This window comes from Myotis yumanensis, unplaced genomic scaffold, assembly GCF_028538775.1.
Source record: "Myotis yumanensis isolate MYYU_CA2020_CCGP unplaced genomic scaffold, mMyoYum1.0.hap1 SCAF_7, whole genome shotgun sequence".
Taxonomy (NCBI): Eukaryota; Metazoa; Chordata; class Mammalia; order Chiroptera; family Vespertilionidae; genus Myotis; species Myotis yumanensis.
In genome coordinates, this window is record NW_027223758.1 from 87,234,951 (window position 1) to 87,256,919 (window position 21,969).

Genomic DNA, 21,969 nt, shown 5'->3' on the forward strand with positions numbered 1-21,969 from the left:
TCAATATCCATGAGAGATTATATCCCAGTGATGCCTATTTTAGTTCACTTTCAGATCAAATACTTATCTTGAAATTCAGAGAGCCTCAGCCCATGAGAAAAAAGGATATACCCAAAGCATCACTACTCACTACACATCTATTGCACATAGACGCATTCACATATGGAGAAAGACAGCCATATGCTTCCACATACAGAGCTGGGAAAGGAAGCAAGAAATGAGATTCCAAAACCGTTTCAAAAGGAATTAAATCCCAACCAGTAACTTTAAAGGTTCTATAACACATTATTCTTCAGGTTACAGGTAATTTAACAAACTATGAGAGTCTGGCCATAAAAGAGGTTGTAATTCTCATGGGGAGATACACTCAGATGGCCTAACTGAAGATCAAGATAAGACACGACATTATAAAAAGCCCACATTCACAGTGTAGGTTTAAATAAAGAAGCTACTGGTACTCAAAATACAGGGATGATATGTAGGCTGGAAACACTGGAAAGATTCAGAGGAGGAAGAGGAGGAGGAGGAGGAGGAGAAGGAGGAGGAGGAGGAGAAGGAGGAGGAGGAGGAGGAGGAGGAGGAGGAGGAGGAGGAGGAGGAGGAGGGCGGGCTCAAGTTGGCTCCTGAATCAAAGCAGGATATGAATACATGTTGAGGAGGAGGGAGAATACTCCAAGAAGAAGAAAACCAGGTGGCCAGTGGCACAGAGCAATGAATGAAGGCAGTGCAATCCGGTCCTGGATTGATGGGTTGAGACTGGAGGAGTTTGTGTGGGGCTTATGGGAAAGCAAAGTCTATAGCTAAGGAAACTTTTCTTTGTGCATTATTTCTCACTTCTCTTGTTTTTTGAAAGTAAACAGAAAGATTGAGAATTTGCTACCTGTAAAGTTCAATGCTTAGTTTCATTTTTCAAATCACCATGTCAGCTAATTCCGACCCCCGTCTACAGCCAACCAATGCAGCGGTGAGACCCAGAGGTGATCCTTAGAGCAGCGAGGGGGTCTGACTCCAGCGAGTGGGGTGTGGAGGGCATCCGCAGGTGCAGCACCTCCTTAGGTGACTTTGAAAGACAATGAGGGTTGAGAACCACTGCTAGGGAGTATGACTCCAGGGATGGAGTGAGACAAGTGACAGGAAGAACAGGAAATGGATGTGCATGTGATACAGAGAACTTTATTTAAAAGGCATCATGAGGATCTCAGGAACACTGTGGCCAAGAAATCCATGTGCAAATTAGCCAGCTGTTAAGATATTCTCAAACGAAGTATTTTTGCAGGCAATTGGGCCTTTTATTGTGACAAAATCGGGTTTAAAAACCTTTTAAGAGGGGGGAGGACTCATTACGTGGCATGCTTTGGCAGAGTCAACACACGTATCCTGATGTCATTACGCTCATGATATCAGCCATCAACCACACTAATGAGACACTGAGTTTGGAAAGAAAATGTTAATAAAAGCACAATTTTCAGATTTAATTCCCACTAGTGAGCCACACCTTTCGAAAATATGAATCCAAATATCTGAATAGCTCATTAAATTATCTTATGCTTCCAAACTCAACATCTTCCTTGCTCCCAAAGTATGCCTTTATCACTAACATAGTTCTCTTTGCTAAGGCTCCTAGAAGAGACGCATCATATCTTACAGATAACATTTTAGTTTCACTTTAACTTCCTGGTAAATATAGATGATATAATTATAGAGCTTCAGGATAAGGTCTATAACATATTTTTGGTATAAAAATCAAATAGAGTATCACGCTAGTCCTCAAAGGCTCTGGGAGTACATCCATTGTCTACTAAGAAAAAGTATTCAGTGTTGCTTAAATTGTGTTTGTAGACCAGCATCATTATTCAAAATGAGGTATACAAATTGTTGGCTCAATAGCTGTCATACTGTAAGTTATATTTAACAAAATTCGATTGAACAAGTATTTAGTAAGCCTATTATTTTTCAAAGTATTGTACCAAGGACTGTAAAAATAATAAGAGAAGGTAAATGAAAAGAATGACCTGAACAATAACTAATTTCTCACTGCTAGTGTTTCACTTTGTTCAAAATATATTTAATAACTTTAGAAGCAAGGGAATCTAATATCTTATCTCCCCTCTGGGTAGTAATTTTAGACTTCTCTAGATAAACCCATATAGGTTCCTTCAATATGCTCTTATCATTTCCTATCAGTTACTGACTTCTACTTAGATTCTTTTTACAGCAAACCCCATCACTCATCTCCAATTGTTGTCCTTTTCCACATATCCTAAAAAATATCTTAAGGCTTAGCTCTGGTCGTACCATTCTCTATTGTCTATTGGGGAAAACCCAAGCTTCTAAGCATAAAAATCAATGTTTAGACTCAAGATTCCTAATCTTCAGCCTTATCTCCTCATCTCTAGCTTCTCCTGAGACCTATGCTCCAGTCACACTGGACTTCTCACAATTCCAGAATATTCCCTTGGCTGTCCTGTTTGTGCCTTTCCTCAGCCTGCTGCCTTCATCAGCTACACCCTTCAGTGCACTATCTTTTCAAGGTATTGCACACGTGCATGCCCACAAGGGAGCTCACTCTGATGTACTCAGGTGTAATGACCCTCCCCCTTTGTTGCTTCCAGAAACTTCCACATGTCTATTAGCAATTTATGACATTCTGCATTTCCCACAGTTATTAATCAATAAGTTTCCCCCTCCATTTTCTAGATAAACCCTTGATTGGACTTCAGGAAAGAGTAGGGTCTTTAAAATGATGAGCTCAATTTTATGTATGTTAAGGGCCATGTGTGTTTTCAGGTAAAAAGGTCAGTGGCTTTCATCAGATTCTCCCAAAGAAACAAGGGGAGAGAAGCTGAAGAACCATAGCACTAAGTTATGAGCAACCTGAAGACATGGACTGTGTCTTGGCCATCTCTCTATTCCCCGTGGCTACCCGCAGAATGTGTTGTTCAAACTGGGTGCCCATTACTGCTTGGGGAATGGCCTAGAGTGCCTAATGGTTGCCAGACACTGCATATAATCCCTAGAATCGTTCCTTTGCCTCATCTTCTAAGACACACTGAGCAGGGCTTCCATAGGACCTTCATTATTCCTTGCACACCATGACTTGAGCAGATGGCCAGAACCCTAACTGCCAGGGGCCACGTGACAAGAGGAAGAGCATCCACAGGGCTAGCGACCATGAGGACTGTCCCCCACTTTTCCTTTGTAGCCGTTGATCTCGGTGACCCTGCATCCTGTGCCCACCTGGCTGCGTGAACACTGACAGACAAAGTGCGCAGGGACAGCGCAGAGCGGGCAGCGGCAACCGGCTTGGAAGTGTTACTTTGTCCTGCCCCCACCCTGTTCTGTTCAAACACATAATTGTCGTTGTGCAATGAGAGCAAACAATCTGATAGAAAATAGAAAATGCATTTTATTCCTCCACGCGGACGAGAGCTATGGCCTCATTTCCTCGTGCATGGAAAGCTGTTGGGGAGCCGGGCAAGCATTTGGGATGAACAGGTCCCTGGATGGCTGCAGATGATCTTGAGCGAAGTCAAGAACATGGGAAGTGTATCTTGTGTAGAAAAAACATCTTTAAAAAAGTTAGTAGAAAATACTGACGAGGAAATCTCCAATGCAGAAAGCCAAGGTACACAGTAGGCAAGGTTTCAGACCCCTCTTGGTACCATTTCAAAATCGTGGCTCCACCTCTTCCTCCAGCCCCTGTAGACAATCGTCATGGCCTAGCCTTTGGGCAGTTCCATGAGGCTGCGACCAGCCAGCCCCTGGCTCAGGTGCCTGCTGTTTCCCTGTGACGCCTCAGCCTGACACCTGGACCCCACCCAAGGCTCTCCCAGGTGCAGCAGTCAGTGCAAGCGCAGGCCCCCTGCCCAGTGCAGGGCACCGCAACCGGCTCAGTCCCTCCTCCTTCTGTCTCTTGGGGGGACAGTTCCGGGATGCATTTCACAAGGTTCCTCAGCGGGTCCCGCATGATCTATTGCTTTTCCTTTCTTGTTCCAGTTGTGTTCTGGCTTCAGTATCCAAACAAACAGCTTCTGGTCAAGCCTTGCTGTGGAGTCTGCTTTCCGGGGGAACAGGCTGAAGCACTGATTCTCATCAAGTCCTTGTCTATCATTGATTGAAAACTCCCCGAATAAAACATGGAAGACAGTGGTGACTAGGACCATATTCCGAGTAGATTCTGATTCTGTTTGGTCATATACTTTTCCCTCAGCGTATCTGCTCCACATTATGATATCAGTGTCTCACTCTCAGTGTTGGGTTTGCCAAATAAAGTGCATCTCACTTGACCTCACATGGGAGTTCATTACTTTTCCGAGGAACTAAGCGATGTAGGGCTGGAGCCACTGCTAGCTCTGTGGCAGGCTGCATGGTCACACGCTTGCCTCCTGCGGGCAAGGCTGGGCGGCCTGGGCGGGCAGGGACTGCCATGGCCTGGGCTCGTATCTGGAAGTCGGAAGGTCTGTTCTCAATGGTGTGATTCTATCTGGCGCCTATCCAAGGGGAGCACTTACTGCTCTCCTCACCTGGGACGAGCAGAACCTTTCAAGTCCCGAATGAAAACCAGGTAAAGCAGTCCTAGCCCAGCACTGTGAATGAGTAAAGGTAGCTACAATCTATTTCAACAGCTATACACATATTTGATTAATCACCATACTTCTAAGTACTTTTTTTTTTCTTTAGAAAATGAAGGTTTGCTGAGGGGACTAAAAGGCTGGATATGAGTTTATATAGCAACGTTTTAGGGTGTGTCTACCACTTGATATTACAAAATGAGAAACTTCAGAATACATAGAACACATTCATTAGATTCTAAACCTGAGGTTATTCCAATACGAAATCTGTACACTAAGGAATATCACCACACTTTTGCTCCCCGGGTCCAGCATAACGCTTGGCACGCAGTAAATCTTGCCCACATTTGCTGAGTGAGAAATACACGCGTGACTGATAATAACAGCAAATGCCTGATCATGTCAGCGCAGCCCCAGGAATAAATCGAGGCGGCAGCAGCGATCACTGTCCTGCAGGGTCCCAGGTGTGCTGTGTGCGAGAGGCCGTTCTCCCGGCCCGGCCCTCCAGTCTGTCTTCTGTTTCCTCTGTGTCCCTCAGAGCCCGAGGTCCTGGTACCAGGCTGGGGGCAGCACCCCTGGGTGTCCCTTCGTTGCTCTGATGACTGGCTCTGGGCCGATCGGCAGCCTCCCAAGAACACAGCTTGGCAGACCCGTCCGGGAAGGTCACCGGTCTTGCTTCGGCACCTGTCAGATGGGGCTGAGGAGGCGTGGAAGGCATTCCTCTGTGTGTATCACTCTTTCCCACGTGCCCGGGGCATTGAAAGATGAGGTGCTTTCCTAAATTGTGAGAGTGAAAGTGCTTGGTTGGCATGGCTTCCGGGTAGAATGCAGAGCAGGAGACAGGGAAGGGAGCTGGCTGATGGGACATCCCGATGCCAAGAAACAAGACTAGCGGTGGCGCCTGGGTCACAGGTGGGCAGGGCCAGCAGTCCGATCAGATAGAGCTTCCGGTGTTCTCTAAAAATCAAAGTACTAAGAAGAAAGCAAAACCCTGGAGTTTTAAGATCTTAAAAAACAAAAGCCATGAAAAGGAGGAGCAGAAGTTTGCTCCGACAAAGGGGAAACAACATACCAGGCCAGGGTGCCCAGGGAGGCGTGGTTTTGGCTTCGCATCCCACAGTGGAAAACGTTAACGGCTTGTTCTGCCGCCACCGCCGACTTCCCCACAGGGGTTTTTGGGAACGCTGTATTCCAGCAATGAACTTCCTCTTATTCTAAACATGTGTCTAGGGTGACTCAGCATCAGGGATGACAGTGAGCATCACAAACATTGGGAGCAATACAAACAGAGATAACTATGCTCCAAGGGTTTGTCATCGGCCACTTCATTTCCCCACCAAACCTCCCACTCTTCCGCCGACTCCTTACTGGAGAGAGTCCTTCTAGCTTCCGCTCTCAATACTTCTCTTTTGGGGGATCTATTTCTCTGCTAGAGATTTTTACTTTAAACTTTATTTTTTCACCCAATGTTCTACATGTTCCTCATCTGGAAAATAGAGAAGTCTATGGTCTTGGACGGTGGGGCAGACAGAATCCTAAGATGCTCCCTTCCCTCCCCGATTCCTGGTCCATGTTGTTTACCTTCTCTCAGTTACTCAGACACTAATCCAAGTACTGCTGTGAGGGGGTCTTGCAGAAGGAATTAAGGTCCTGAATCAGTCGGCCTTAAAACAGGGAGATTATCCCGGTGGGCCTGACCTAATCACAGGAATCCTGTAACAGTGGAGTTTCCTCTGGCCGGTCACAGAGCGGGAAGTCAGAGGAACACACTCTGGCTGACCTGGAAGAGGCAGCGAACACCCATGCTCTGACCGGCCTGTGGGGCCATGTGGCGAGGAGTGTGGGTGGCTGCTAGGAGTTGAGAGTACCACCCTGACTGTCAGAGGGAATCGGAACCACAGTCCTTCAACCACAAGGAAATGAATTCTGCCAGCAGCTAGTCCTCATCTGAGCTCCAGATGAGAACCTCAGACCCAGCCAGCACGCTGATTTCAGGCCCTCAGTGGAGAATCCAACATGCTGTGTAGGATTTCCGACCTCCAGAAACCGAGATAGTAAATGTGTGTTGTTTTAAGCTGCCAAGTGTAGCAATTTGTTATGCAATGGTAGAAAACTGATATCGGCATGCCCAAATCCACATGCTTACAAATGAGGCAGAGAGAAGGACTATGCTAAAAAAACCCACCACGAACAGAATATTAGTATTTGTTACTAAAAAAACACCGAAAGGCTATTCTTGCAACATAAAACTAGTCACCTGGATGGTGAAAAGTGGAGCCTATTTGTTCATTCACGGAAGAATATTTATTCAGGTCTTACCACACGGATAACACTCGCTAGGGTTAATTTTGCAGGGGGAGAGAAACCTTTAGGTAAACAGGTATCTGCATTTTTTTCTTTTATGGTTCATAAGAAATCCTGAAAGTTTAGAGCCATTAAAGACAAAAGCAGATATACTTTAAAGCAGCGGTCGCCAACCTTTTGGACCTCACCGACCACCAGTATAGCTGGGTGAGGGATACTTTTAAAAACGCTTCGTTTACTGGAGGAATGATATTTTGAGAAACTGAAAGTTCAGATACAAGTATATATTTTTTTGTCTTTCCTTTTAAACAAAATTTTAATTAAATTTTAATCGATAGGAGTGATAGAAAGAAACTTGAGACTGTGGCCAGAGGAACTGAAGATGGTGTAATGCCAGTTGTGGTGGACAGCACCCCCCCCCCCCCCCCCTCCCCGGTCTCCTTGCTTTTGTTCCCTGTAAACAGGAGGGAGTAGAACTCTGATTTATTTCTCTCATTGCTTTTTGTTGTCCATGAACTTAAGGTTGCATTTCATTCACTTTAAAGTAATTTCTGAAAGAAACACGTGCTGACATTACAGGTATCTGGATCATTAACCATGCCAACGCCGAGCAAGGAAATGATGTGACAGCAGAAGAGCCATTTGTTTAAGGCAAAGGCCGAAACGTTACCATTGCACACATGCCTGTAAGTGGCACACAGGATATTTATTTTCATTGACAGTTACCAGAAAATCTGGAAGTTAAAGAGAAGGCTGTTGATTAGAAGGGAGTATCAGGCCTGGATGTGTATTCTCCATTCTGCACCATTTTTCCTGCAAAATGAAACAGCCAACTTGCCCCTAACTTCAAGAGAGATCTGTTCTTTCACTTTAGTAGAGAATGTGCTAGTTACGGCGTGGGGAGGGGGAAAATGATAGGGTGTAAAGATGAATGGTGAGGAAAGAAGCTGATTTGGAAGACAAATCCTATGGACAAAATTGAAGGAATTTATTGCCTAAAAAAAAAAGGAGCTTCTTATAACTCTTCTTTTATAGCAGAGGGTGCTAAATGTTTCTTGTGGGCAGAGGGGCACCTCCATATAATGAATTAATATTATGTAGGTATTATGTTGGCATATACAGGGTGGGGCAAAAGTAGGTTTACCGTTGTTCTTATGAAAAATAATGCACTAATTAATAAAGAATGATACAAGAATAAACTGTGTTTTATGTACTCATAACTGTAAACCCACTTTTACCCCCCTGTATATACCAAAAGAGGAAAGAAATTTCACATTTTGATAAAATTAAAAATATAATAAATGAGTACAATTTTTTTTAATGCTCATCTATCAATAAGGAAACTGAAATCCTTTTTTGTGAGAAAAACATTTTGCGTGATTGGGGTCACACATTAGTGTTCTCTTTTCAAATTGGTTATAAATCTTCACGTATTCTGAGTTCACAGTCTAGACAAAAATAGGTGCTGGACCCAGTCAGTCCACAGGCCACAGCTTCCTGGCCACTCCTATGAAGTCCGTGCAAACACCGGGATCAGTAATTCTCGGCATCCACAAGGACTGTGTTAGAGGGAATGAGCATGGATGGCAGTGATGGGGATCGGCGCTGTAGACGGGACCCCATAAACGAGCAGGCAAGGGCGGTGGGGGAGAAAATGTGGGGAATTAACTAACACTTCTGATGTTTAAATTTAGATAAGAAAGAAATCTCATAAAAAATGTATGCTCTCCATGCTATATCCAGACAATATTTATTTTTCCTAGAGGGTGACTTTACAAGTGTCAGTTTTTATGTTTTCCCCCTCCATTATACAGTTTTAAAGTTTGGTTCTGGTAATTCACAAAATAAATTTTATCTGTAAATAATGTCTGGACCTCAAAATGAACAAGCCATTTTCAGTTAAGGTCTATCAATTTCTGTGAAGTAAACACTGCATATGAATTTCCAATAAAGCAATGCAGTTACAAATACACTATCTGGATTTTTTTCTTATTTCTTTTATTGTAGAGTAAAACTCCATTATAAGGTACCATAATTTACTTTGAGCTGGGTTTTATTGCAGACAATTTTCTCCCTCTCTTACAGGGGTAGTTAATATTGACGAACACGTCACATAAACACCAGTGCTTCTGGTTCTCTCTCTGAAAGAAAAGCTCCAACTCGGGTTAGAATAAGCCCGGCTCAATCATGTTGGCGCTCTGGAAGTACCCCAGTAGCACAACTGTTCTGTTTATTGCCAGGAAGGAAAACTCAGCAGACACATATAATACTTGCATCAACGTAGAAACAATTTGAAAAAGAAGCTTAATTTTAGCAGAGCATTCAACATAAGCTTGTATTTCTTCTTTGAGCCTTAGTCTTGTCTAGTTCGTGTAGAACGCAATGCTTTTCTCATCCTAAAACGTACAAAGTTTGTAAGGTACATTGTAAAGCAAATCACACGCTTTCTGCTTACTGTCCACCAATTCTTTAAGATTCAGCCCCGTTGTCTCCCTGTCCAGGAAACTCCTCTCAGCAGCCCCCACACCCAGGTCAGGGCACCGCCTTCCCGGTGCTCCCACCATCCCATGTGCGAATTCTTATCATTACACGTCCACACTGTTTTATAAGTCTGTGTAGAAATCCATCTACCCACTAGACTTCGGGCAGCTTCAAGGCAGGGACTGCATTTACTCCCCATCGCTTTGTCCTTGGTGCCTCGCACAGTGCAAACGTGGAGTTCATTCTCAGTTTTTTAAGAGGTAAATGAATGGACGCATTGCAGGCAACTGGGCAGGTGTGAAGGTTCTCTTTCACCCAGGGAGGGACTATCACTATCTTCCAAGATAGTAACTGTTTTCCAAGAATGTCAGTGTAACGATGCCACGATTCTGGATAGAGGGTCAGGATGAGTGCCAGAAAATAATAGGAAGAGGAAGAAGAGATGCCCAAGAAGGAGAAATGGCCTTTATCAGAGACAAGGAGGAATAAAATATGGCCCGTGGTTTGCTGGACCCAGTTAGGGACAACAGTGTGTGCCCTTTGTAATGCTGGTGCAGGGTTGATAAATCACTATAAATCTTCCTTCCTCTCCCCTTCCTTCCCTCCCTCTCTCCTTTCCTTCCTTCCTTTCTCCTTTCTTCCCCCCTCATTTATTGTATCATTCATTCATTCATTCATTCACTCATTCACTCACTTATTCATCCTTACCATTTTGCAATGCCATTTTGAAATTCCCTGCTTCTACTGAATAACTTAAGAGAAATAACCTAAGAGAAGCTCTGCTTGGCAATGTTCTGAGGAGATAGAACTCCTATCTCTACTCCCCTCCCCTGCTTTCTATTTTGAGGGCCACTGGTAATGAGGTAAAGAAAAAGGGGGGACTCCATCACCTTTTCATTGCTGAACACATTGCGATTCTTTAACTCTTTTTGCTTAAATGTGGATAATGTGGATGATGAGGATGCGGGGGAGGGAAAGCTTTGCTTCTGGGGAAGCATTTTCCTTGGCCTTGAACACCAGGCCTGCAATACCCAGACTCCAAGTACAACCAGAGATGCCTTCCCAAGGCCAGAGGGCTCCTCTCACTCCTTTGTTTTGGGGGGCGGGGTGGGGGGAGAGGGGAGCATTGGTTTAGCTTCTGTGAGGAGTCAAAACAAGTTTTTGATGTTTTTCCTCCATTCTTCTCCTGCCCCAAACTTCAGCCCATCTCTGGGGCTGGGGACCAGCTGCAGATGAGCGACACGCAGAAGACGGCACACTGCCTATCCTGAGTCGTGATTAGCAATAAGCCTACAAGTGTGGGCTGGGGGGTGGCCTGCCCGGTGCCCCAAGAAACATCTGGGGGAGACTCTGGGAGGGTAGAGATGTGGACATGGTTGGTTTTTTGTTCACCAACTATCTAATTCTCATGGCAATTATTCAAGAACTGTGTGTATGCACTCAAGATAACATGGTTTTCATTTTTTAAGACATCCATAGTAATTAGAAAATGAGAAGAGTTACTAATTTTTTATAGCAATCTGTTTTTAAAACAAAGTATTAATCTTTCCAAGAGGTAATGAATGTGGCGATATGACGAAAGCACTGACCCAGCAGGGAACATGAACCTGCTCACCGTGATTAGTGATCTACCCCTGCTGCTTACATTTTAAAATTAGGGGAAAAGCTACGCAAGTTCCTTTGTTTCTTTCAGTATTCTTGTCTCTTCTCTTGCTACTGTTGAATGATGGCAAATATAGTTAGTATTCTGATATAAATTTTCTAGTTTCAAAAAGAAACTGGATTGTTTTCCAGAGATTAGAAACATTTCCCTATACTTATAAAGGAAACACAAATAGAAGGAGGACTTCGTGTTTGGTATTTTACAAAGGTCTTGGAAACCATTTGGATGGCACTGTGTTTGCAACACCCAGGCTGGAGAGAAGAAGAACATCCCTCCAGATTTTAACCACTCCAATGGCAGGATGGAACATACCTTAGCAGTTTAGAGTAATTAAGCCTTGAGAATTACTTAGGCATTGTCTCACTATCACTTGTATATCATAACATTCTTTTCATTGTTGTGTAAACATATTTTTGTTAATTCTTACAAGAAAACCTAGTTTTAATAAACTAAGTAATGAGTGTCAATGATAGGACTCATGAAGGTAATTACTGCAAACAACTGGCATACTTACAATTGCATTTCTTCTGAACAAACCGAAGCTTGCATGCTGTTCTGTAGGTAGAGAGTCGGATTCGATCCAGCTCTTGAGCTCCTGGGGGAGAAATGTACACATATGGTATGCCATGTGTGTGGAAGGGAATTTATAACATTTTTAAAGAAAACAACTATAAATATAACCCATGCACTTAATTTTCTTGTTATTAGAACATAAATATAAGTTGAAGATGTGAAAGGTCTGTTCCGTATCCCTCAGGTTATGGGAAGAGAGCACACGTAATCAACACTGAAGGTCAGATTGTCAACCGTGTTCACCGGCCAGGACACCCAACCTCAGCCCTGCAGAGGCTGCCACGAAGGAGCACAGTCTGCTCAAGCTGCAACCTGAACAGCCAGATGGTATCAATAGTAATATCATCGTCATCATTTGAAACGCGCTGTCATTGGTCATTAGACCGAGGCTGTGGGTGGGCACCTGCCGAATGTTGGGCATCTTTTCTGCTTGACCTGAGGCCAAAAGCTTTTGGAAGTCCTCGTTATCTCGCCTGGAAGACAGGGATGGGGATCCCACTACTGTTGACGTCATACGCTGTCAGGGTAAATGAATGACTCTACCCAAGGCACCGAGAACACTGCCTGGTGCACAGTGAGTGCTGGCAAGTATTCACTATTATTCCCCGCATCTCACCGCAGTCTCCCTGTCAACCTCAGAGGAGACTCCTTCCTGAAAACAACCGCTACTCTTCCACCGTGGCTTCCCTTCCCTTCCCTTCCTGACAAAGAGGAACATGCTCCCTACGTTTCTGAGCTGTGTTCCCTATTCATTTCACTCAGGAATCTCGCGTGACTTAAGACGCCCACAGCACCCAGTCAGAATGCTCCTCTGCTCAGAGTCCAAGTTCCTCTGCAAGCTCTTTCCTTCCTATCTTCCAACAAGAGTCCCCACTACTCTAGCCCAGAACCTCCCCTTGCAGACGGCTGCTTGGTACGTAACCTGTTTCCCCCAAATGGGTTCATCTCTAGGCTGTGTCTGGGACACAGCAGACTTTCAACAAAGGTCAGTTCTTCTCTGCTTCTAACTCTTTGGCTTCGTCGAAGCCCGTGCTTCTGGTTCATACAGATACAAAGGCCCATACCTGGTTTTGACATGTGTTGAGCTTTCTCTGCACCAGTAAAAGTGCTCCATAGATGCTTCTGAATATAATAGTTAGGGTAGCAAAGTAAATGAACTGGCCTGAAAGTAATTATATTAGGTGACCAACTACTCGCTCTTCTAATGAAACTTAGGATGAATGAGCAAGTGTCCCTCACTGAGAGTGTTTAGCATTCCCTCAACTCAAACGGATCTCTTTAGATTCATTTAAAAACACTATCAATACTACCATTACTTCATGGTTTAATAAGGCATGTAACTAAATATTAATTCTTACAGAAGTTTATTACTTGACAAACAGGCTCGTTGATACCGGGTACTTGAAGGATCAAAGGGGCAATCGAGAAATTCCCTTCTACATGTTCTCCAGAGGTAGGCATTTTAGCCAATGGCCATGAGGATGATTTGCAATGACAGGGATGATTATAACATAGTGAAAATAAATGGACTTGCTGTGTGAACTTTGACAAGTTTTAAAAGTTATTTCCTCATGTGTAAAAGGGGGGTAATATCAACTTTATTGGCTGGTAACCTACGTAGCTGGCACCTAGCGAGAACTTTACAGTAAGCAGATGGGCCTCCTGTGCCATTCTGAGCAACAACAAGTGACAGAAATTTCTTTTTTGCATTTGATTTTAACTTGCCTTTCTGCAACTTCAATCCATTTGACCTAGTTTCCCTTCTGGAGCCACATCATCTTTTCTCCTGGTGCTTGAGAATTTACTTCTCAAACAATGGGAAGCCACTATCATGATCACTGTTAGCATCTTCATTAACATCTGAAGATCATGTACAAAAGGCCTAGTTATCATGAGTTTAGAGTTTAGCTGGGGAGGTAGCTTCTCCTTGAGTTTTCAGGTCCAAGAGGTTCAACTGCACAGCCATTTGAAGCACAATGTCTACCACTGAGCATGACACACAATTGGCTTCCATACATGGAGGTGGCTATTATTATTCTCATTATCATCAGGCAAAGATTTGGGGCCATAACCTTTCTCATCGTCCTGTTCCATGACTGGCTAGTATCTCCTTGACACAAGATCTACAAAATTAACCCAACCTGTATAGAATATGGGAAGCAACTACTATCACCTTTGATAAGGACACTTACTAATGCAATTCATTCTTGGGCTCTTGGTAAGCTTGTAGTTTATTAAGAAGCTATTTTAAAAAAATCATATGTACTTATACTAAGTCAGATTTTCCCCTATTTTCAATTTAAATGCTTATTTGGGGTGGGGGCTACAGGTAGGATTTCATACTTAGTTTCTTTTATTTTTTTAGCTCATGTTTCTAACCTTTCTGATATTTTTAAAAATTTTATTTTCTCACTGGCATTTCAAAGGGGCTTCCCAGTTTCAGGTTCTCTACATCCGAGAGGCTCAAGGATGCTGGATAACCAGGCAGAGCAATGATCAGAAATACCCGGATGCTAAATCTGCCTTTTCCCCTGGATGAGGTTATCATTTTATTGATGCGGATTTTGGCTCAACCGTCAGGGAAGTCTCAATATCTGTAAATAATCCTTTAGAAGAAGTCATTAGGGACATAGATTATTTGTGTAAGTTTTTCAAGAATAATGATTTAAGCCCCAGGTAGAAAAGGATGATGATGCAGCACATAGTTCAATTTCTTAGTTCCAGCAAGATCTTAGCTTCTGAGCAGAGAAACCCTGGCTCCTCTGCACCTCCCTCCCATAGAGGTCCCGGGGAACGTGGGGCAGGTGCGCCTCTCCAGGAGCAGGAAGAGGGAAGGAGAGCTGATACGTAGGGCCAGGAGTGCACTGACTGCTCACCTGCCCCATCACGATGTGGACTTAACCGACCCTCTGTTTTATTTAAGAATCAGGAAGAGATCTGTAGGTCTGTCAGTGTTTCCTATTTATGTATATTCTTCTTGGCTGAGGATGCAAGGCCTCAATATTAATAGGGTTGTGGTGAGCAAGGAAAATTAGCCTTTCATATAGCAGCACACTACCTTGCACAGACAATGTAAGTGGAAAACACAAGATCCATAATGAGTTCTGAAACCAAAAAAAAACCACACCCCAAAACAAACAAAAAACCCTACCTCTGACCTGATGTATGGCGTGCAGGCTCTTGCTCAAAATAAATGTATTTGTCTCTGCCCCAATAAACCATACACTTAATTCAAGTTTACATGTGCAGTCTCTTCTTAGATTCACAGCCTACCTGGGAGTAGCTGCATGTCTTCTGTGTCCAAATTATTGCTTAAAACCAAGGGCCTCACAGGGCCACAGAAGAGTCTTCTGGTCCTTCTAGGGGCCACCCTCCAGGTTGACTGCCCATTACCTACCCTTTAGACATGGTCATAACACTACCTGCAAATCTCCCTAATTGTATGGTGATCCAGCTCATGTTGCTCCAACACATGCACAACTTAAGAGACTTTGTTAGTGTCTTGATGAGATTAAGGCCCATTTTTAGCCTATGATATTTTCCTGAGCTAACAGTCTAGTAGCCTTATTAAAAAGGGAAATTAGCTGACTTAATTCCTCTATAAAAAGAGATGGAATTTGAATAAATGAATAAGGAAGTAAAGTTAATAGAGCAATCCTTGTTCTTAGCATGTTGAAATGTCTAGGGTTACCACTATCTTTTGTTCAGGATCTGAACAGTGCCTCGCTGTTTGGTAGTTGTTCAAGGACTGCATGACTTTGAAAATACTGGAAAGCAGAACCCCGGGCAGGGACATGGCTTTTTGTGTGTAATGGGCACTATTAATGCAATTGACAGTGAGCCCACCTTAAGCTGCTCCATCAGTATAAGCTCTGACTGTGAGGAAGCAAGGCTGGAAGGGACACTGTGTTTATATGTTGGCTTCTCTGGATAAACTGGTCCCTGAGACTATGAGAGGTGGTTCTGAAGGAATTTTTTAAAAAATATACTTTATTGATTTTTTACAGAGAGGAAGGGTGAGAGATAAAGAGTTAGAAACATTGATGAGAGAGAAACATCGATCAGCTGCCTCCTGCACACCCCCTACCGGGCATGTGCCCGCAACCAAGGTACATGCCCTTGACTGGAATTGAACCCGGGACCCTTCTGTCTGCAGGCCGACGCTCTATCCACTGAGCCAAACCGGTTAGGACATGGAATTCTTGGACACTTAGAGCAAAACAACAATGGTGAAGCCTTGACAGAAAATCAAATTGTATATGAAAAGAATTGGTCAAGAACAAAACTTTGGTAAAATCTGACTTCAGATGGCTGGGAAGATACTGAGATAGGCAAAGAGAAGTAGAGTGGTCAGAAAAAGCAGAGGACCAGACCAGGGTGGTGGTGACACAAGAGAGAATTTGCAGGATAGTGACCAATGGTGCTAACATTTTGAAGAGGCTGAAGAGCATGAGAGATAAAGAAGTAAGTAAAAATAGTCATTGCATCCACTGTGGCCTATGGCAGTAGCAACACTCATGTCATTTTTCTGAATTTTTAAAGTCAATTTTCCTAAAACTCAGTGTGCATTGCAGAAACACGCTCTGGGTTCCATTCAAACTATTTACCCGCCGACTGTAGGGAGCACTCTGAGGAGAGACTGCCTTCAGACAATTCAGCAGTGCTTGTTGAGTGCCCACATTTAGCCTTTGATTTCTGGCTCAGACCTTTCTTCTCTTGTTAGGAAGCCTCCCAAGTTCTGAAAGAATGTTTTCCCATCAGTTTCCCCTCAATAAAACCTACCTATCCTGTGTCCTGGAGGCTTTTAAACCAACATTCCAGGGGAATGGATTTGAAGGTAAATGCCCGGGTCTGTCCCTAAGGAGGAGCTCATGGCGAGTGACGTGAATGTGCGCACAAGCACGTGTCACACAAGGCGGAGTAAATGTGCTCTGGCAGCAGGAAAACAGAGAAGGTGAATTGAATTACAAGCACAAACTATTGATTCTGCTAAAATCCAGGTTAATAAACTTATTTAAGCTGATAAACTTATTCAATGACTGGAAAGGCCAAGGTGAGAATGACATTTACATTTAAGCAGACTTTTCAGCTTTAGTCTAATTTACTAGCTAAACTGATCATTAGGGCATTATATTGAAGGTGCTTTTTGGTTTAAGGGCAGCTCGCCCAGAATTTCTTTAATCAAGGAGGCGGCCATGGAGCTACTATTGTTGTTGTTTTTATATGTAAGGCTAGTCTATTTTGCTGTTTTAGTGAGTCCACGTTACTCTTAATTTCATTTCTTTGCCGTTTCTTTCTACTTTCTGCTTGTGGTTATGAGCTCAGAGTAGATGTGTTACGCACATGTGCTGCAATCACTTGAATTTGCCAGTATTTCTTATCAATTGTTCTTCTTATTAATTGTTATTTTCTGCCCTTGGCCTTTGTAAAGCCAATATGCCTTAATGTTCCCCTCAGCTTGACTAAACTTTAGACAGGCTTCTTCCTGACTCTAGGCCTCTGACCTCCCTTTTCTTAGAGCTTTTACTTAGAAAACTTTCCATTGTAAACTCGTTATCTGCTCCATTGAGACATAAATTCCCAGTTTCTGGCCAGTTTTATAGCCCAGTTATATCCTTCCTAGGACCTGGGAGCCATTTCTTTGAAATGTAATCACTGAAGGAGCTCTCCCAACTTGAAACATTTAGAACTCTCTCTCTTTCTTTGGCTATAAAAGTTATGTTGATCTTTCTTTGAGTTGGACAACTTCAACTCAAAAGTCATGTGTGACATATGCATTTTTCTGTATTCAGCACTGCACCAGGGAGAAGGCACTTAACCTTTGGTATTTTAAAAATCATTAAATAAGTACACGTTTATAATTCTTACAGTGTGTTTGCCAATAAAGTATTTAATGTAACAATAAATTCAAATATTTCCCCTAAGAGTTTACTGTTTTTTTATGTTAAATATTAAAATTTTTAAATTTCTGTAACAAAACACTGGCCCATGATGTACCTGGCTCCTGCCCTTTCAGTCTAAGAACCTGTGATATGGGAGGTTATCTGTGCTGCCTTGTATTTTGTTAGGATGGGCAGGCAGTAACGAGGTTCCTTGCTCTGTTAGATCTGTATCAATAAGGTCATAAGTCCAGGTGACCGGCCATGCCAGAAATGAAGACACAGTACCCAACATGGCCTAGCAAATTGGAAGGTCATGGTGGAAACACTCACAGGCACTGCAGACATGTTTCTAAAAGTGGAAAAAGCAAGGAGCATGATTGAGATTCCCCATCTCAATTTTAATTTTCTTTCCTTTGTGTTAGTTCCAACACTGTCTTGGTGTCACCCAATTATTGGGAAATGATAAAGGGAAATATGAATCTTATTATCCGGGACTTTCTTTATCTGCTCTGACCCTCATTCTTGCCAATCAGTTCCAATCTTCAGTAGAAACTTAATTTTTGTCTATTGCCTTTTCAGGGAAAAAGGCTTACCACTCACGTCTGCTCATCCTCATTCCTTATGCAGGGAAAAAAGAGATCAAAAGACAATAAGAGAATTGTACTTTTCTCTTCATAACTTTTCATTTGAGATGTGTGCTTTCCTTCCAATGTCAAGTTCTTCTTCCTTATGAATAAGAAACATGGTCTACAAGGGAGACATTATCGACTACAACCATATATATATATATACATAAACCAATGGCCTCTATTTCATGGGTTCTCCAATGGAGTCAGTCTTGGCTTGGTTTCCCTCTATAGCAGGTGCCCTTGGGGGCTCTTTTAAAAAATATTTTTATTGATTTCAGAGATGAAGGGAGAGATAGAGAGAAACATCCATGATGAGAATCATTGATCGGTTGCCTCCTGCATGCCCCACACTGAGGATCGAGCCTGCAACCCAGGCATGTGTCCTGACCAGGAATCGAACCATGACCTCCTGGTTCATAGTTTGATGCTCAATTACTGAGCCATGCTAACTGGGCGTGTGGGTTCTTTTTAACTTTTCATCTTTTTAGAGACTGGTCTGTGGGACAGATCCTTCCCTACGGCATGAAGCCTAAATGACAACATATAGTTTGGACTGGTAACCACACAGGACTCCTCTTTCCCATAGAAACAGATGCCATCATTCAGTAGATGAGACATTCAATGATTCATTTCACAAATGTTATCACTGCCTACAACATGCTGGACACTGACAGTGTAGAGAGATGAACCCAGACTTTGAAGTTTAGTGGACTCTGTTAAACGCCAACATTAAATAGTGTTTCTAAAGTGTTGTGTATGTGTGTACATATACATATATTTAGGTCCATGAAACTTTTCCTTCACATGAAATACAGAGTGTAGTAACACATTGTGATATTTCACTAATTTAACTTTTCCCTTCTAGGAGGCAAAAATGCTCAAAGTTACATTTTATGCAAAGAAATTTGGGATTTTAAATAAAAGTACCCAAGTCATAGAATTTCATGTATATTCAATGGCCACGGTAGGGCCTTCCATGAAAGTTCTGTACTTACTCATCTCTGCAAACAGCTGTCTTCTTTCTGCCATGGTATTTCCTCTTTTCCCGCTATCTTCAATCATTCTATGAGACAAAATGGGCACAGCGGGTATTATCCTCCTGCTAATGAGGCAAACGGCCATTTCCATAGAAACACACTTGCCGTGGTTATGCCACAGACACAGAGACAAACTAACACTGTGTATTTCGAAAGTATAGTTTTACTTTTACTAACTTAAATTGCTGGACATATTTTTGCATATATAATGTTGCTGTATTTGTTTGATTTTTTTATTTTTTAACACAAAAATATCTACAGCAGAAAATGACCTTGTGTTATAACTAAATACAGTCCTATCTAGTCTGTTAGGTGATACATTTTTACGAATATAGAGTCTAATCTTGGGAATTCCTATGCAGAATATAAAGCAGATATAATGCATCTCATTCAACAAACGAGGAGACTGAGAGTCTCGTGAACTTTGTGACGTGAATGGCACAGACGTTTGGGCTCCAAGACCAGCATGCCTTTTACCACATTCTGCTGCAAATTGTCCCTTGTGCACCCAAAACCTCCACTTAGAAACAGGTGATTTTCTAAATGTTCACCTCTAAGTTGAGTGTTTGGAACTTGCCACCGTTTTTCTGTACATAATTTCATGGAAGGTGGTTGGTTAGGTTCACATCTCTCTGCTTAAATAAACATACTATCTATAGTGGGACTCTCTTAAGAAATACCAAGAGTTAAAACAGAGAATGAAAAAAAGCTACAAAAAATTAAAATTTGACTTGAGGAAAATGAAGATAATGAGAAAGTTAATGGAAATGTTGTTTAGTCTGATAGAGGGCTTTGGGCTAAATATTAAGGATTTTACAGGATGATGGAGGTGATTTTTTATGATATCTAATTAAACTTCTAAAAATTAAAGTTTCACCTCTCTTATATACGTGTGTGTATACATTTCTATGGATCCCATTATGTTTTGATTCTTGGGCGTGGTCAGCATGAGGCACAGCTGGTCGTTGTGCCTGTCTTTCCATGGACCCTCTTTCTCAATATGGGTCTTTGTCCATAATATTTATTATTATTTATTTTTGGTCTGGGTTGCCCTCTTCCTGTGCTTAGCTAACTTGCAGTTACCCTTCAGGTCTCAATTTAGACGTATCTTCCTCTGAAATCCCTCCTAATTCAATGATTGGCTGGGTTTATGCCTTTCCTCTGAGCCTTCATAGCCCTCAACGCTGAGCTTAACAAACCTTTATTGATATCCTCTATTCTCCAGACACCAAACAAAGCTCTGGGTATAAAACAGTGATCCGTTCCAGCTCCCGCCCTCACTGTGCTTCCACTCCAGCGGGGAAGACATAAAAGCATATAAACAACAAATGCACAATGAGGTCATTATAGCTGTAGAAGTGGCAAGAAAGGTATGTGACTGTGAGAGAGGTTGATCACGTGGGGCTGAAGTGAACAGAACCACTCGCGGAAGACTGCTCAAAAGGTGAGGGTGCTAGTTTCTCTGAAAAGGGCATCAAAGGAGCAGTGACTCTGGGACAGTTCTAAAGGACGCACAGGAATTTTCCAGGTAGAAAGGAGTGGAGGAAGGACTCGGGGAAAGCATGGCCCTTTGGAAAGTGTATAGGGTGCATTTGGCGATTGGGGCTAGTTGGGCACTGCAGGGTGCAGTGCTCATGGAGATGCTGGAGAGGTGAGCGGGCATCAGAGCCGGAGAACCTTTGTCACGTCCAGACAGTCCGAGCTTTGCTCTGGGGCACCGGGAGCCATCCGAGGTGTAAGTAGGGATTGATGTGTACGGATTTAGATTTTGTCAAGATTACTCCCCACGGTGAGTGCAGGAGAGACTGGGCCGGCAGGACGGCAGGGGGTCAGAGCACATGACTAAGGGACTGGTCCAGTGAACTGGGTACTTCTGTGATTCGGGAGTGACAATATTCTGTGTTAGGCGAAAGTCTGATTTGAGAGATTTAGGACACATTCAGCAGCACGTGGTGATTGGCAGGTCACAGGGAGAAGAGCAGAGCGGACCTGAGCCTCTGCCTCCCCTCAGCATCTCACACAGAGCAGGAAGCAACCGGAGGCCCGTGGTGATAATGAGGTGGTAGGAGGTGAGCTCCCTGTCACCTGGCCCCAGTCTCATCGTTAACACAGAGCTGCAGGCCGGACAGGGAGAGCCCCTCTTTGTCCTCGCCTATGACAGAGTAGAACAGCGTGGGAATCAGCAAGGTACAAAGAACACACCTACATGTAGGTCACGGGCTATTAGAATAAATGTGAATTGTATTTTGAAACAGGGAGAACACATTCACATTGAAATATCACGTCCTCCAGCCACTTCCTTCACATCTTTAACCCACTGTCATCCACAGCATACGCTTCCATGACACGTGGGCACAGAAGACATTTTAAAGGGAGAAGCTTAACCCAATGGTGTCTTACATTTGGGTGAATTTCCCCAGATTATAACATGCGTTTGCCGGTAGCCTTGCGAGGAGGAAGGGGAGATACTGTTCCCAGGTTACAGCTGAAGAACTTGAGACTCCAGCAGGCAGAGTGGCCATAAAACAAACTGTATTCTCTGGCAGGGCCGGAAATGGAGCCCTTTCTACTTTTTGTTTTTAATTTTAAAACTCTGAAGCCAGTATGGATTCTAATCACCAGTCACCGTATTCCAGCTGCCACAGTTCAATACAAATAAGATCCTTCTGAAGCTGGTAACGAAGTTGGTAGACGCTGGTGACCCAGGCCAGAAGGGGAATGGGGAGGAGGGTCCCAGCTCTCTCGGATTCCCCTGAGCGATGCCTCTGTCTACTTCTGAGCGGATCCTCCTGTTTTAAAACACCGTTACCCTGGAGATAACCATGGTGA

At 43.2% G+C, this 21,969-nt stretch overlaps 1 protein-coding gene across 8 annotated transcripts in view; it reads right to left on the bottom strand.

The window, feature by feature from the left end:
• Positions 1-21,969, bottom strand: part of DTNA (dystrobrevin alpha) — a 220,703-nt gene that overhangs the window by 90,129 nt on the left and 108,605 nt on the right. For all 8 annotated transcript variants that reach the window (XM_070421194.1, XM_070421203.1, XM_070421195.1 and 5 more), the window contains exons 3-4: positions 19,099-19,166; positions 11,534-11,614 (exon numbers count right to left, since the gene is read on the bottom strand). In XM_070421194.1, coding sequence (XP_070277295.1) covers positions 11,534-11,614; positions 19,099-19,165 — 148 coding nt within the window. In that variant the 5' untranslated portion in view covers position 19,166. The remainder of the gene's footprint in view (positions 1-11,533; positions 11,615-19,098; positions 19,167-21,969) is intronic.